The sequence below is a fragment of the Echinops telfairi genome, unplaced genomic scaffold (genome assembly GCF_000313985.2).
Source record: "Echinops telfairi isolate 266 unplaced genomic scaffold, ASM31398v2 ScPeMD7_7468;HRSCAF=8506_2, whole genome shotgun sequence".
Taxonomy (NCBI): Eukaryota; Metazoa; Chordata; class Mammalia; order Afrosoricida; family Tenrecidae; genus Echinops; species Echinops telfairi.
The window spans coordinates 503,394-519,445 of record NW_022111371.1 but is presented as its reverse complement, the minus strand read 5'-3'; the positions used below and the strand labels follow the sequence as shown (position 1 = coordinate 519,445).

At 48.3% G+C, this 16,052-nt stretch overlaps 1 protein-coding gene across 4 annotated transcripts in view; it reads right to left on the bottom strand.

Annotated features, from left to right (window-relative positions):
* Window positions 1-16,052, bottom strand: part of BOD1L1 (biorientation of chromosomes in cell division 1 like 1) — a 64,682-nt gene that overhangs the window by 23,787 nt on the left and 24,843 nt on the right. For all 4 annotated transcript variants that reach the window (XM_045284410.1, XM_045284412.1, XM_045284409.1 and 1 more), the window contains exons 7-13: window positions 15,657-15,777; window positions 13,286-13,424; window positions 13,081-13,150; window positions 5,711-11,639; window positions 3,842-3,906; window positions 2,788-2,854; window positions 568-611 (exon numbers count right to left, since the gene is read on the bottom strand). In XM_045284410.1, coding sequence (XP_045140345.1) covers window positions 568-611; window positions 2,788-2,854; window positions 3,842-3,906; window positions 5,711-11,639; window positions 13,081-13,150; window positions 13,286-13,424; window positions 15,657-15,777 — 6,435 coding nt within the window. The remainder of the gene's footprint in view (window positions 1-567; window positions 612-2,787; window positions 2,855-3,841; window positions 3,907-5,710; window positions 11,640-13,080; window positions 13,151-13,285; window positions 13,425-15,656; window positions 15,778-16,052) is intronic.

The following is a 16,052-nucleotide window of genomic DNA, read 5'->3' as shown; positions in this document are numbered from 1 at the left end:
CTATGTACACAATGTTGATGGTTCAGTACCTTCAGACAAGCAATCTAACAGCATCAAGGCAACTCCAATCTGTCAGCGAAAATTGGTTTTATCTACAGGTCTAGATTGATGTAAGACCTCAAGATCCAAGTTCTAAGTGCATTATAATCTTACCAAAGAGTAGGTGTATAGTTATGTATTTCATGAGTTTTTATTAGCATTAGAGGGCAGTTTCCTCCTGTGATAGAAATGAATGCTCTTCATTTATGTTTTCTGAGTTAGAGAATGCTCTAGTTATGTTTTCTGAGAGAAATTGTGAAGAGTAAGCTTTGTGGACATAGGACTTTACTACAATGTTGCTGAATTCAGAATGACTCGTTTTCTGAGGAAAATAACTATGCTTCATGACTTCAGCGGATAAAGGTGGATGTGGAAAAAGAAGAGAGTATGTGAGCGCTGATGCCAACGGGTTGAACTGGCCTCCTAAGAGTCCATCCATTCAGCTGTCACACCCCACAGCTGCCAACACAATACAACATGACCCCAAAGAAAGACAACAACAAAACCAAACAATATAAGTGGCCTTACATTTAGCGATTCACACACCCAGGAAGACTCCTCCGGTAGTTCAGCTGCTCAAAAAAAGAGAAATAGGGAAGTTCAACAGTGCTTCTAAACTACAGAGAGAAACCAATTTAACAGTCTGCAAGCCAGTGAAGTAGGATTACATTTCAAAGTAGGATTACATTTCAAAGTAGCCTCCTCACCTCAGTGAACTGTAGAACTCTGGCCAATTATTTTCTACAATCTCTATTCTGTCGTATTATCATAGAAACAGTACGAATTACTGTTGCTTGCATTTTTACAATAATGGTAACCAAAACCCAACCCAACCATTGCCCAGAAGTTGATTGGAACTCAAGGCAACACAATTGGACATCGAAGAACTGCTCCCCAGTTTCCAAGCCTATACGCCTTCATGGAAGCAGACTGCCCACCGCTCTGCATGGAGCAGTGAGCCGGATGAGCTGCAGCCGAGTGTTTACCCACTGGCCCTCTAGGGTTCGTGCACGAAGATGGGAATGGTCCAGTAAGTCACTACAGTGGTTTAAGTAGGCTGGCTACCTCAATCTTTTGAGAAAATGGGGAGGACTCATTCTCGCTGTTAAGCTACAGTGGAACACTGGTTCACTTAAAAATAAAGCCATCATATAGTAAGTTAGATCCTATCCCTGCCAGCAGCAGTGGTCTGTTTATATTCCTTAGAAACAAGTACAAGGTCTACTGTTTCTACTCAATAATGACAGAAAACACATTTTTCTTCTAGACAACTTCCTTTTACGTAAGTAGATCTCTTACTCAACTGTATCTAAACACAGTAAAGCAATCTGAAGTAAACTGTTGGAACAAAGGATTTTAAAAACTGAAAATGTGACCTTTAGCCATTAACAAATAAGATATTATTTGTACCAAAAGACAGTGAGATCAATTTTTACTAATCTACCTGTCTGAATTTTGGATAGATTATGTCCAGCGGGTTTAAACCAGTCCGTAGGAGTAGATGTCTTCCAGGGCTGGCTGATACCTTTGTTGAGCAGGCTGTGGAGGCTGTATATTTTGCACATTCACTTTCAGATATTTTGCCGAGGGATACCCACAACCTCCCACTAGCCAGCCATGGGTGGCAATTTATACACATAGCACGTGGCATCTGAATGGTTCAAGCTCCAGTACCCTTTTCTTGGCCTTGACAACCTTGAACGCCAAACCAAACCAATTCCAACCTGAGGTGACCCCGGGTGAGACACAGTAGAACTGCTTCTTAAGTTTCCAGGGCTGTCATCATAACAGAAACAGAGTGGCACATCTTTATTCCATGAACAGATGGTAGGTTCAAAATTACTGGCCATTTGGTTAGCACCCAAGCACTTACCCACTGTACTGCCAGGGCTACTTTCAGATGTTAAACTGAAAAACTAAAACTAAACTTACTGCTACCTAGTCAATTCTGACTCACAGCAACCCTATAGGACAGAGCAGAACTGCTGCCGTGGGCTCCCAAGACTGTAACTATTTAAGGGACTGGAGAGCCCCATTCAAGGGGTGGTTGTGGTGAGGAAAGATTGGTTCAGCTTACGCACAAGTCTTCCCTGAGGGCTGACTCTGCTCCTACCCAGGAACAGAGCACCTGAGTTAAGTCAGCCAACCAGCCACCCTTGGGGCTCCCTGTCATCTATTGAGAAGGGGCCCTGGTACCAAGGCTGAAGTGAGTCTCTCCAGATGTAGGCCAGAAGAGAAAGCAATGACTCTGTGAATGGGCTGGGGAGGATAAGAAACTAGGTCTTTGCTAGATGTGTCTGCTGGATCAAGCTCTACCAATACTTTTCAGTTTCATGAGCGAATACAGTAAAGTACATTTGTGTGTGGCTTAATGCTACCTGCAAGCAGAATAATCCTGACTACTCCATCTGACCAGCATTAGCATTACAATGAAAAAGGAGAAAGGCCTTAAATTTGGGCATAGGTTCTCAAGTTCCCAGGACTTTTGCTTCCTTGTCTGTGCTGCCTGGTGGTGGGACCAGATGGCCAATGTGATCTACAGGATTATTTGGCTCCTTGCCAGAAAGTAGACTGCCAGGACTCTCTTCCTAGTCCCGCCTCATCTTGAAGCTCTACTGAAACTTGCTCAGCATCACAGGCACACACAAGCCTCCACTGCAGCAGCTGAGCATGAGCTGCACTGTCGGGGCTTCTCCCCGACCCACCACTGCAACACAAGGTGAGATGCAGGCAGAGAAAGGAGCTTACCTCCTCCACATGGGCTTTCTGTTTGCACTGGGGTTTCAGTTGTCTCTTCCACTGAAGGCACAAGAGTCTAAAAAAAGTCCAGGACCCCAACAGAGGTAAATTATGTGAGATTTTCACAAGAGGGCGATGATCCAAACAAGCACAATCAGCATAATGTAATGACACAGAAGGACACTTTCAAGTCCGTAAGATATAAAAACCAACACATGCCAGATAGAACCAAGAAACAATACAGAAAAATCAATCCATCTCCTATTGCTTTTGAGAGGAAACTCAGGCTGAGCCCAGCATAAGGTGATTTACGATGGCCTGCCCTCCCTGCGACTAGAACATGTGGCTCCCTGGGTCAGGAAGTCTCCTTGCTTTCCTTTCTCCTCTGGTGCACTCCAACATTCAAATTCTCTTCTTGGCAAGCAAGCCTTCCCGTGGCTCCTCCGTAGCCCCTGCCCCTAGGCCAGTTGTGTCTGCTCCGCACTGGCCACAGCCCCTTCAACATTCATGATCCTGTCACAGGTACTCAAGGTGCCATCGATGAAGGTGGACAAGGGCATGCATACTAAATCCCGATTTACTCTAATGTGCAATGGAAAACTCCCTGGAACTTGGTGCAGAGCCAGGACTCGACCTAGCTGATGTTTCTGTGTACCTCCCTGCTGTGTGAGTGGAAGAACGTAGGAGAGGCTGGAGTGGCAGAAGCCCCAATCCAGTGGGGAAGCTACTAAAGCAGCAGGTGAGAACAGGGTCGGCTGTGGAAGTCGGGGCATTGAGGGGTCCAGGTTCTACTTTGGAAATGGACCTAGAAGAACTGGCAGTCAATGAAATGTGGAGGAAGGGGAGGGAGGTCCAGGGTTCTGGCTGACGTGGAATAGATGACAGGCTAACTCATCACCCTTAGTTCCTTCTCACACACCCCCGCCCACCGCATGATGTGACAATACTCAGGTGTGTTTTGCACAATGAGAACAAGAGCTCTTTGCTGCTCAGGCAGACGTGTGTATGGTGAAATGGTACTTATACTACTTACAGTTCGGCATAATGGAGTTATCAGCCATACCTCAGTTTTCAAACTGGCTTTCCGTTCCAATGCTCCTGAAATATGCTGTGAAGTCTCTTCATTGCCTGATGGAATGCAAACCATTAATCCCACTGCAGACTTCACTCACAGAATAAATCCTGACTCTACAGGCCACGGAAGGCTGCTGCCCTCAGGCGCACTCAGCCCCTTTCTCTGTGGGATGACTTGACTGTCAACAGAAGACAAGAAAATGGAGCATGTGGCTTGACAAGGATCTGCCGAGAGCCTGGGCCACTTGCTGGGGGTCAGGTGACTTCATGCTTGCCCAGGAAGATGACTGCCCATAAAGAACACTAAAATGTGATTTGTAGAGACGTCTTATGTTCAAGCATTTATTTCCAGTGATTGGCAACAAGGTTTTCCTGAAAGGCAAACTGGGGGATCCCTGAGGGGAAGTCTCAGTAAAATAAACGTGAGAATGAGTGGAGAGGCTCACTCTACTTGCTTCACTCGGACACCGCACAAGTGGAGACAGGGCCAACCACCGAGACAGACAAAACAGAAGAGGAGTCCTCCCTCTGGAGTCTCATCCTTCTACCTTCTGCTTCTCCACTTTCCTTCCCAAATGTATCTCCTGAAATGACCCTGCCACTGGGCCTCCTGAAATGACCCTGCCGCTGAAATGACCTTCTAACCCTTTTCCTGGCTAAAAGCAGTATGCTCTAGGGAGTCCTGGGGCATAGAGGCTACACACTGAGCTGCGTTCTGCCACGGTCTGCAGTTCGAAACTACCAGCTGCTCTTTGGGAGAGAGAAAGGGCTTTCTACTCCCATAAACAGTTACAGTCTCAGAAACTCACAGGGGCCGTTCTACCCTGGCTCGATGGCAGTGAGTTTTCTGAGAGTTAGTATGCTTTGTCATGTGTAGTGCCATGTGTGTCAGATAGGGCTGTGCTCCAATCACAGGGAGTCAACCGAGGGTTTGGAAACAGATCACCAGGTCTTTCTCTCTAGGCATGACAGGATGAACTCAAGAGACTCAACCTTTCAGCTAGCAGCTGAGGGTTTGAACCCTGGGAGTCTACAAATAAGCAGGGGGGAAACCTATTAGCAATAGCTCACGGGGCTGGACTACATGGGATCTAAATCTGTTACAGGCTCAAAGGCCCAGACGCCACTTATTACATAGGCAAAGGAGCATCGAGGCCAGTCTCTGCCCTTTGAAGGCCAGCCTCAGTGCTCTCTCAGTTCGCATCGGATCATGCGCTTCATCCTTTTTAAGTGCTCATCAGATGACATAGAACACATAGCTTGTCAGGCCGGCTGGCCTCTGTATGCCCAGGGCCTGCCAGTAGGAGCGACCTGAAGTTGAGTGGTAAGATGATGACCGACCCCCAAACCAGTCCTTCCAGAGTGACCATCCATTTCTATTAAGACCTGCGCCCCTCACTGTGTTAGAGCTTTACCCGTTTCTTTTCTCTTCCAAACTCATTTTCCCTAAATATTAAACTTAAGGGTCATGCAAGTTATCTCAACTCTGACCTCATTTTCAAAATGGGCTAGGGGGGAGGGGAGAATAAAAAAGCCTCCTCTCCAGTGCTCTTGCATGGTATCCTTCATGTTGAGAAGCCCGAGGGTCAGAAGCTTGCCCCAGACAAGTAGGTAAGTGGCTAGCGAGCCCCCTCTGTCTCCTAGTTCCTGACTCTTCTCACACTGGAGAAGCGGGTCTAAGGTTTTTAGTTTCTAAATGTGAGTCTATCTTAGGGAAGCCTTATTGTGCTTATTAATATGATACAAGATAAACATATTTCAAATCGACACTGTCCTGACCACCAGCCATCTGCTGAGAGGCTCACCTGCATCCCTGGAAAACTAACATTCACCAAGAAAAAGTTTTCTAATCTCTCACCTTTTCCACACATATTTTCTTCAGAAGAAACAGGGACAGGGTACAGTTCTCCTTGCTCCAACACGCCATTTCTGGCAGCTGGGAGACCTGCAGCTTTAGAAGGAGTGACTCCGGATCCTTGGCCATTGACACATTCGATGTTGGTGGCTTTCAGGCAGTCCCCAGGCCCTGACTGGACCAGGGGGGCAGAGGAGTGGCTTGCTGCTGAGACGATGGGAGAACCCAGCAGGTCAGTGTTTTTAGCACGGGTCTCTCCGGCTAACACACAGCGATTGCTAACCGAGGAGGCCTGGGCCGTCTGCCCCGATGCTGCTGCTGCTGCTGGTCCTTGCAGACTGAGGAGTGAGTGAGCGCTCATCTCTAAGTCCGAACAACATGCTGGTGGAGAGCTGCTCCCCGCTGGCCTTGCCTCAGGGTGCTCATCCTCTCTCGGAACAGAGCCCAACAGCCCATTCTCGCTTTCTGTGTCAATGAGGCTCCGCGTGTCCTCACGCTGGCCTCCTCCCGCCAACAGTAGCTGGCCAGAACCATCTGTGCTACGTCTGTCCTTCTCTCCAGCTTGCCAGATGTTCGGCTGGCCTCGCACTGCAGAGAGCAGCCTGATGGGCGCACTCTGTCGCCCCTCTTTGAAGCTTCCTGCCACCCTAGGGCCTCCGTCTTCTTCTTCTGTGATGGGTCTGGGACACAGACGGTCATTCTCTGCAGCGCGGCTGGGCGTGAGGACAGTGTGCTGGCTCACCTTTGCAGGGGACGGTGCTGGCAGGTCACTGGGTCTGCTCAGACTGGGGGCCGTCGGCGCAGCATCTGATGTGCTGGTGGTGATGATGGCTGCGTCGCCCGCTTCCTCCTCACGCGGGGTGGCGCTGACCACCGCGGCTTCCCGTCCTTCAGGGGAGGTGCTCGTGGAGATAAGGGCCATGTCACTGCTCTCTTCAGTGGGTGTGGCCGAGACGCGGCCATGCTTCCGGGGGGCTGCGCTGGACACGGGGCCCTCACAGTCTTCCACCGAGCTGGTGGAGATGATGGCATTGCCATCCTTCTCGCCCAGGGCCACAGCCCCCCTCACGACAGAGGCCTCACGCTCTTCCGCTAGGCTGGTGGAGATGAGCGCGCACTCGTCTTTTTCCTCCTTGCTGGTGGAGGCAAGGGGCCGCTCAGCTTTGGTGGGCGCGCTGGGCATGGGCCCCTCGAAGTCCTCTGAGATGGGGCCTTTGTGGCTTTCTTCAGCCGAGGCTACCAGCTGCTGACCTTCGGCCGATTTGGGGGTGGAGGCGCTGGAAATGGGCACTTCGAACTCTTCCCTGATGCTTGTGGAAATCATGGCGCACTCGTCTTTCTCTTCCGTCCTGGTGGCGGTGGGCAGGCCGTCAGCTCCAGAAACGGCACTGGGCATGGGGGCTTCAAACTCTTCTACGTGTACTCTGGCCTCCCCCACATCCTCGCTCCTTCTCAGGGCACCGGAATGGCCTTCCACAGTTAGAATCGCGCCGAGCGCAGCGGTGCAGCCCTGAGTGCTGCTGGTGGAAATCATCAAGCCTTTGCCTTGACTTTCACGCCCAGCGAAACTCTGTGGGTCGGGGCTACAGTCGCTGGCCGGACTCGCCATGCGCCCATCGCACTCCTTGTTTTCCACGGAAGTTACGGCGCCCTCGTCTCCTTTCTCACCTGCTGAGGGGTCGGCTTCACATTCTGGGACTGCTCGGGACACGAGGACCTCACAGCTACCCTCCACCGCACCGGGAGAAACGGCGACATCTTCGACCTTTTCTTTCGTGGGGAGCTGACCGTCACTGTGATCGGAAGCCGCACCGGTCAGGGGGCCCTCACTACCTTCAGGCCCGGACGCCACCTCGCCCTTCTCGGACGCTGCGCTGCTCACACTGCTGTCCACGAGCCCTTTGGCACTTGAGCAGATCTCTGCGTCTTTCATTCCCTTCTCCACGCCACTCCTGCTGTCCACGCCACCCTCGCTGACATTGACGCCGGTGGCTCCGGCCTCCGCGGGCATGTGTTCGACTTCCGGGCAGACCTGACTATCCCCTTCTGCACTCTCGCACACCAACGCGCCCTCGCTTTCTTCTATTTCAGTGAAAGCGGAGGCGCGCCCCACTTCATTTCCTCTCCCGGTGCTGGTCACGACACCCTCGCCTTCGTCGTCGTCCTCTTTGGCGCCGGTGCTGGTCACGATGCCTTCGTCATCGCAAGGGCCGTCGTCGTTGGCGGCGACCGACGGCACAGCGGTGACTTCTTTGGTTGCGGTGCTGTCCATGGCCGGCTCGCCACCTTCTTCTGGCTCAGAGCTCACGGCGAAGCCCTCGCTGCGGTCCGCGGAGCCAGTGCAGCTCGCCGCGCCTTCTCCGTCTTCCTCCGTGATCCCCGTGCTGGTGACAGCACTCTCGCCCTCCGTGCCGTCCGCCGTGGAGCCGCCTCCTCCTGAGCTGGCACCTGCAGCGGGCGGCCTGTTGCCATCAGCCAGGACCACGCTGGCCCCTGTGACCGCGTGCTCCTCCTGCGGCCCTGCACCGGTCACCGAGCAGATGACCAAGCTATCACTCCTGCCTTCTGCGACCGTGCATGTCACGGCGCCATCCGTTTCTTTTTTGGGGCCCAGTCTTGTCATTTTCGGGGACCCACCTACCTCTTCGCTGAGTAAAGACCCCTGGCTTATTTCTGTTCCGGCACTTGTTACAGCGCCATCGCTTTCAATTTCACTATGGAACACACTGGCACCTACAACGATTTCGGAGTCTCCACCGGCCGAACCGTCGCATTTTTCTTCCGAGCCAGCACTGGTCACCGCGTCATCCTTTTCCTCGGTTCCCACGCTGCTCCCACGATCGCCAGCTTTCCCTGGATGAGCTGTCGCTGGGCCGGCTGCTCTCTCTTCAGGCCCAGCAGTGGCACACTCGCCGCTGTCACCCTCCTTGGTGCTTGTGAGCAAGGTCTCACTGTCGGCAAGGCCCTCGGTGACGACGCCCCCACCTTCTTCGGCCGCAGCAAACACCGTGCCCTCGCAGCGCTCTACCCCGGCCACAAGAGGGTGGTCCCTGGAGCAGGCACCTGCCATGAGGCCTTCGTCGGCCTCAATGCTGGTGCACGGCAAGGCCACCACCCGGCCACTTGTTTCTGAGGTAGTCGTGGCAGCCCCTGTCTTTACGGAGTGTAAGGGGCCGGCTCTGTCCTTCCCGTCGGTACTAGAGGCCATAAAAGTCCTTTCGGCTCCAGCCGGCCCAGCTGTTTTATTCCTGTGGTGAGCAACAGAGGGCGTCTGGTCACTTCCTGCACTGGTGGCTACTTCACTGTTCTGGCTCCTTCTTTCACCACCAGCGGGGGAGTCGTTCATCTCCCCTGGGCCTGTGCTTCCATTTCGTGCTCCCATGAGCCCAGTTCCTGCAGCACCTTGTTCTGTGCTTATGTCTGCCACCTGGTCCTTGGCAAGTCCGTCCTTTTTGCCACTATCTACCATTGCTTTTATATTCTGCTTTAAACCAGACTCTGTAACAAAACAAGTTTCTCTTTTGGCCATGTCCGTGAAGCCAATTTTCTTGTTAACATTCACACTTTCCACAGTTCTGTCTGTTAATTTGCTGCCATGATGTCTGTTTACTCTGCCTTGTTTGCTGTGCAATACAATGGCCTGAGAACCTTCTGGAAGGTGACTTAGGTGATCAGTGCTTGCTTTTGTTGTAGTTACTGTAGAACCTTCACCATCTTCTTTGGTGTCACTGGCCCTAGGGACATCCGAGTCACCCACAGTCAACTTTTGACTGGGGAGAGCGGAGTGGTCCGTGAGGAAGGGACTAGCTGCACCACCTTCTACAACAGTTCTTTTGGCAGTCACAGGAATCACAGCTGAGTCCTGAACCCCTTTCTGAGGCACGACAGTCGCTGAGCTGCAGGACGGCGAGGCGTCCACATTTCTGGAATGTTCATGGGCAGCACCTCCTTGAGCAGCGCGTTCTTCGGGGGCCCTGGAGGTGTTTTTCAAAGTTTTTCGGGTCCTCTCATTTTCTGATGGGGCACGAGGTAACGTTCGGTGACTCGTTTCAGAGCCAACATTCATGTCGGGAGTTCCTGGTTGGATGACCTCTTTCTCCTCAGGAGCTGGTTTGGAAATAGCACTTGGGGTGTGAACTTTCTTGGCCAGGGTGCTTCTGTGGCCAGCGTGCTTTTCAGAATTACCTACAACCACCCCACGTCCTGGCTTACAGGCTGAGGCTGCTGCTCTTGAATCTACTGTGGGCGTTCTTAGTTCTTCCTTCAGAAGACTGTAAGTCGATTTTGTTTTGATGGTATTTTCAGAGTCGGTGTCTCGCTGAGAACTATTATTGCTGGTGTTTTGGGTTTTAGATATTGGAGATACATTTGCAATGGCTGGCTCAGAGTCAACTTCCATGGGCTCTTGTTCAGGAAGCACTGTGGCATCGCCACTCCTTTTTGGTCTCTGAAGGGAAGAAATACTGGAAGTGCCCAAACTATTGCCTGTTAATTTTTCATCTCCTTTGGTCACTTCTTGTGATAAGCTTCCTCTTCGGTTTTCAGACAATCTCCGACTCATTTTTTTCTCCACTAAACTACTCCCCTTCACCTTTTCATGATTACTCTCAGCTTCCTTCCCGTCCTTGTCATCCGATTTACTCTCTTCCTTCTTCTTCACGTCTTTACCACTATGCTTCCAGCCCCGGCTCTTGTGCCCATCAGATAACTTTCTGTCAAGCCTGGAGGCACTGGAATCACTCTTGTACTTCTCCCTTGACCAGGACGGCTTAGCTCTGTGACTGGGCTCTTTCTGAGTCGAGTGTGCGGACGAGGAAGAGCTCTCTGGCAGGGGCTCGGCACCTGGTTCTTCACAGGGCTTGTCCTCACTCTTAGATTTTCGCTGTTTATCTGAGTCACTTTCTTCCGTGTTCTTTTCCTTATCAGTTCTGGGGGTGACTGCTTGTTTTGTGACACTTTCTGGTAATTCTGTTTCAGTCCCTTTTGACAGTTTGCCTTGACTTTTGGATTTAGACTTTAACACGAGTCTGTCTTCTATGAAGCTCTTTGTCCTTCGCTTCTCTTTCTGAGCACCTTCTTCTGGTTTCAAATTACTTTCTAAATTCGTGGCGTCCGTATCACACTTATCTTCTGAATAACTTTCACTTCTTTTTGGTAATGCGACGCCATGCTGCTTGGAACTAAGAGCCTCTTTCTGGATTTTGGAATCACTCGATCTTCTTGATTTGTGGTCTGCTTTCGTTTTCTCGGCTGTCAGGTGCCTCTCCTTTTTACTGTTTTCTTTACGGATGTTCTCATCTGTTTTTATAAGGTATTCGGAAACTGGTTTTCCATCTTTTCCCAAAATTGATAATTTCCTCTCATTCCTATGCTTGCCTTTGCGGTCTGCTCTGTCTTCTAAAGAAAGCTTTGCTTGTTGGCTTTGCTTAGGAACATTTTCGTCTGCTTTTAGGCCTTTCTCAGAAGAGTGCAGCTCGGCCTCCTCGGCTGCTCTCTGTACACTGTCCCCTGTGTGTTTACGTTTGGTAGCCGATTTGTCTTCTGACAGAGCCCTCTCCTTCTCAGGCTTCTCCTTGGAGGACTTCCCCTCTTTCCTAGGCAGGCTCTTGGAATGTGGCGTTTCCGAGTCCTCTTTCTTTAGGGGCCTCTCATTCTTGAGTGTGCTCTTCTGCTTCTGTGGTTCCTCAGCGCTCGGTTCTGAGCGCTCCACTTGCCTCCGCCCATCTCGCGTGTCCGGCTCGTCCTGCGCGCTTTCCACCACGACAGGGGTAGACGTCCGTCTCTTATGCTCTCTTTCCACTTTGGAGTCACTTTTGTTCTCATCGGCGGAATGCACACACTCTGAAAGCTTCCGGGCAGGCTTGTTCAAATCGCTTTTCACATGAGCATGCTTCGGATCCTTTGACGAGGACACCTTTTCCTTTTCATAATGCTGTAGGAAAATAAAAATTCAAGCAAGAGACACCAAAATTCAATTTTTGATTCAAATGTAATGTTTGAGTGAATTTACTATGTACAGCCAAATCATTGTCCCCTACAGCACAGCTCACTTAATCCTTGTAAGCTACCTACAGTTGGTACTACAAAGAAAGAAACAAGTCTGTCGCCACTGAGACAGCTCCTGCTGAGAGCGGCCCTGAGTCAAAGGAGGACTGCTACATGGGGATTTTTAGGCTGGAGTAGTTGCAGAAACAGACTGCCACATCTTCCTCCTGTGAAGCAGCTGGTGGGTTCAAACTACCGACCTTTCTGGCTAGCAGCGGAGCCCTTTAACCACTGCACATGGGGATTCCTTGGAGTTGAGTGCTAACCTCATCGTATGCGTAATGACACCTGAATAACAAGCTGTTGTGCTATGAGTGAGTTGAAATGATCACGCTCTGGAGCCTAGTGTCCTTCCTAGTACACCGGGGCAGCTTTATAGACGAGGTATTTCTCCTGAGATCTGTGCATTTAATTAGGAAGATTTGTCAATCTGGATCACTTATGCCCATCCAGTGCTCACACAAATACCAGAAACCAAATCAGGTGCCTCAGAGTGGATCCTGACTTAGCGTGACTAGCCCACAGGGCTTCCAAGGCTGTACATCATTATGGAATCCGACCCGCACATGGAGTGGCTGGTGGGCGTGCATTGCTCCCCTTCTGGTTAGGAGCACAGCCTTTGGCCACTGCTCCGCCAGGGTTCCTCGGTACTTAATCATTGTTCTTTTCAGCCTAAAAACATAAGACCTGATGATGAAGACAGCTGAGATTTTTCTACTGAAAAGCAGGAAATGAAGGAAACCCGAGTCCTTTATTGTGGAGTTCTGGGAGCGCTGTCAGGTAAGGACGGCAGTTCAAAACATCAGCTGCTTTACAGAAGATGAGACTCTTTTCGCCTCTGAAGATTTAGAAAGCTTTGGAGTATATGGGGTCACTATGGGCTGGAATTGATTCGATGGCAGTGGGCTTATTTACTTAGTTATTTGGTATGAATTAGACTATTTGTGGAACAATCTACTAATGAGGTCTGAAATATAAATGGTACCTTACTGACAATTAGCTCTAATTTTTCTTATTCAAGTATGGCTCAAGTCCTCAGAAAAGTTTTTGTGCTTCTGAGCCAGTTTATACTGTACTTCTTTCAACTTCAGCATGAAGACTAATATACTTCCACTTACATGGTAAGACCTTAAATATACTTTAAAGTTAAAATCTTCCAAAAGCGGAGGAATTAAAAATTTAATAGGAGTTAAGAATTCTGTAGGAACTTTCACTTACCTTGGAGAGGATTAAAGTGTCTTTTAAGTTTCCCTCCAAAGGACTGAATGAACCATACACCTAGCCTAACAACAGACCATTCCAATGAAGCTTCATTGATTAAGACATACCTCGTTTGTTTTGGGAGTTTCTCTAGAATCTTCTTCAGGTTGTTTCTTTCTGGAATTCTCTTCAATATTCCTAAGTAAACAAGGTTTAAAAAAAAGGTTGAACATGAAGTTTGTGGGAATCATACGTAAGAATTTTTCAGGAAGATATTTTTAAAAGGCATTATTTTACAATACATACAGGAACATAGTCACATAAAACGAGTACCTGGAATCTTTTCTCCGTCTTTTGCTTAAAGCTACTTTTTTCTCTAGAACCTTGCGTTCTTTAAGGACTTCTTTAATTCGAGGGGCTTTGGGTTCCACATTCTTGGCAGATGGCTCTTCCACGTCCACACTACTTTTGCCTAGGAAAAAAGCAACCCCTGAGCAATATTTCAGAAGAGGCTTATAAACTACATAGCACTTGTTTTCCATTAATATCGTCTCATCATATTTACTTTTTAAAAAAGGAGAGAGAGAGAGAAAGTGCTCTACCAGTATCCTTAGGTTGCGTTCGGAGTATTTTAATGGAGAAGTCTTTGTCTTTTCTACTTGAAATGAACATGCCATGAAAAGACCAACCAAAATGCTAACACTTTAAACACACGCAGTCACAATGCATTGCTACACACTCACAGACACTTTATTAAACAAAATCATCAAAAATGTGACGCCATTATTTCCCAACATGGCCTCCATCTTGGTCTACAGTGAACCCTCGCCACTTCGCGCTTCGACTTCCGCGGCTTCACTCTATCGCGGTTTTTGCGTAACAGTGCATGCTCTGTCATTACTGCCACTGATTGGCTCATACTGTACACGCTTGATGCCATAAATAATATAATAAATAATAAATGATAATTGTAACGTCCAAAATATTTTACTGTATTTTCCCTTTTTCGTTTAATAAATTGGGTAACACGAGTGTAATGGTGACTAAAGGGTGTTTTTTCATGTCCTCTATGCTCTAACTACGAAAATATTTGATTTACAAATAAGGAATCCTACTTTGCGGAATTTCATTTATCACGGTAGGGTCTAGAACCGATTAACCGCAATAAACGAGGGTTCACTGTATACCCTTCTGAAGGCAGGGCTTCTCTCTGTAACCTCTCCCTGAAGGGTCTGTCCCCTTTGATTGACACCACATCAAAATGCCAGCTTTGGCATCCTCAAGGGACTCACAGCATGTTCCTTTGAAATTGGCTTGAGTTTGGGGAACAAAAAGCGGTTTGAAGTGGGGAGGAGTGGGTTGTAGGGTGAATGAGGCAAGGTTTTCCAGTGAAAGCCAGGCCAGTCCTGGTTACCCTTAAATGATGAGTAGGTGCATGGTCATGATGGGAAAAAATTACTCGGTACAACTGTCTAGCCTTTCCTCAACAATGCCGTTTTCAATTTTCTTAAAGTGTTTTGCTAATAAGCTCGATGATCATTCTGTGTCCTACAAAAAACATTAAAAAAAAAAATCAAGATTAGCCCTTTAGACTCCCCTAAATAGTCACCATCACCTTCTGTGCTGGCTACTGTGCCTTAAATTTAACAGACCCTCTTGGAAGCTGCTATTTTGATTGGAACAAAACAAAAAACAAAACTCATTGCCAACAAGTATATTCCAACTCACAGCAACTTATAGACTATGGCAGAATTGCCCTGTGGATTTTTGAGACGAAATCTTTATGGGAATAGATAACCTCATCTTTCCTTTGCAGAGTGGCTGGTGGTTTCAAATTGCCAAGCTTGTGGTTAGCAGCCCAACATGCAACCTACTAAGCCACCAGGGTACCCAAAAAAGACAGAGACAAATCTATTTTTGAGAGAACTTGTCTGCACCCATCCACCGATCACACAGATATCTAAACATATTTGTGTGGAATAAACCCAGGCATGTATGAACTAACCCTAGTAGCAACATTTTTTTTAAAAAACATTTTATTGGGAGCTCGTGCAACTCTTATCCCAATCTATACATTCATCCATTGTGTCAAGCACATTTGTACATTTGTTTCCCTCCATTCTCAAAACATTTGCTTTCTACTTGAGCCCTTGGTATCAGCTCCTCATTTCCCCCCACCTTCTCCGCTCCACCCATGAACCCTTGGTAATTTATAAATTATTATTATTTTGTCATATCTTACACCATCCGACGGCTCCCTTCACCCACTTCTACACTTCTAACTTACTTGCATATATACATACATTCATATAATTGAGTATATACATTTTACATAGGGTTAATACCCCGAGGAATTCAATTTAGTTCAAACTAACATTCTAGATGACTATTTGGCATTATTTTATTTAAAGTATAAGTTAACTCCACCAATAGCACAAGCTAGCCTTGATTCATATTCCAATGGTAGTTCATTGAAAAATGGAACTGTTAGCAAGTGAGTCGAGTGAGCCGGCACCTGACAGAATGCTTATAGAGCAACAGATTAAAAGGAAAAAAAGACTTCTAAATGTGACAGGATGCGAACTAAGGAAATCTTCCACATCTGGGAAAAGATGCTCTTTTTGACGCTTACACTTCCTAGTAACAGGAGTACCTAGCGGGCGGCGGAGCATGCGAGCTAGATCGAAGCTCTGCGGGCTAGTACCTTCTCCACCTTGACTCTTGGCTTTTGAAGACTTTGTCTTTTCTGCTTTCTGCTTTCGCTTTTCTTCAAGCTTCTCTCTATTAATTTGTCTTCTTAGAAGCCTCTCTTCTTTTTCTTTAGCCTAATAGCACAAAATACTCACAATTACTCTGAGATTACAAGGGAAAACGAAACCAAACAAAAAAAGAACATGTTAAGGAATTTTTCTAAGGAAAAAAATTCGTTTGCTGTTTGACTGTCTTAGCAACTAGACTCAGCACGTTTGCACACGTGTACCTTGAGCTAATGGGCTTCGTGTTACTGCCTTCACCAGACGCCGAGTTCTTTACAAATGGAAGGGTTGTGGCAGTCCTGCAGGGTCAAGTCTACCAAGTGTTTCCAACGGTGTGAGACCTC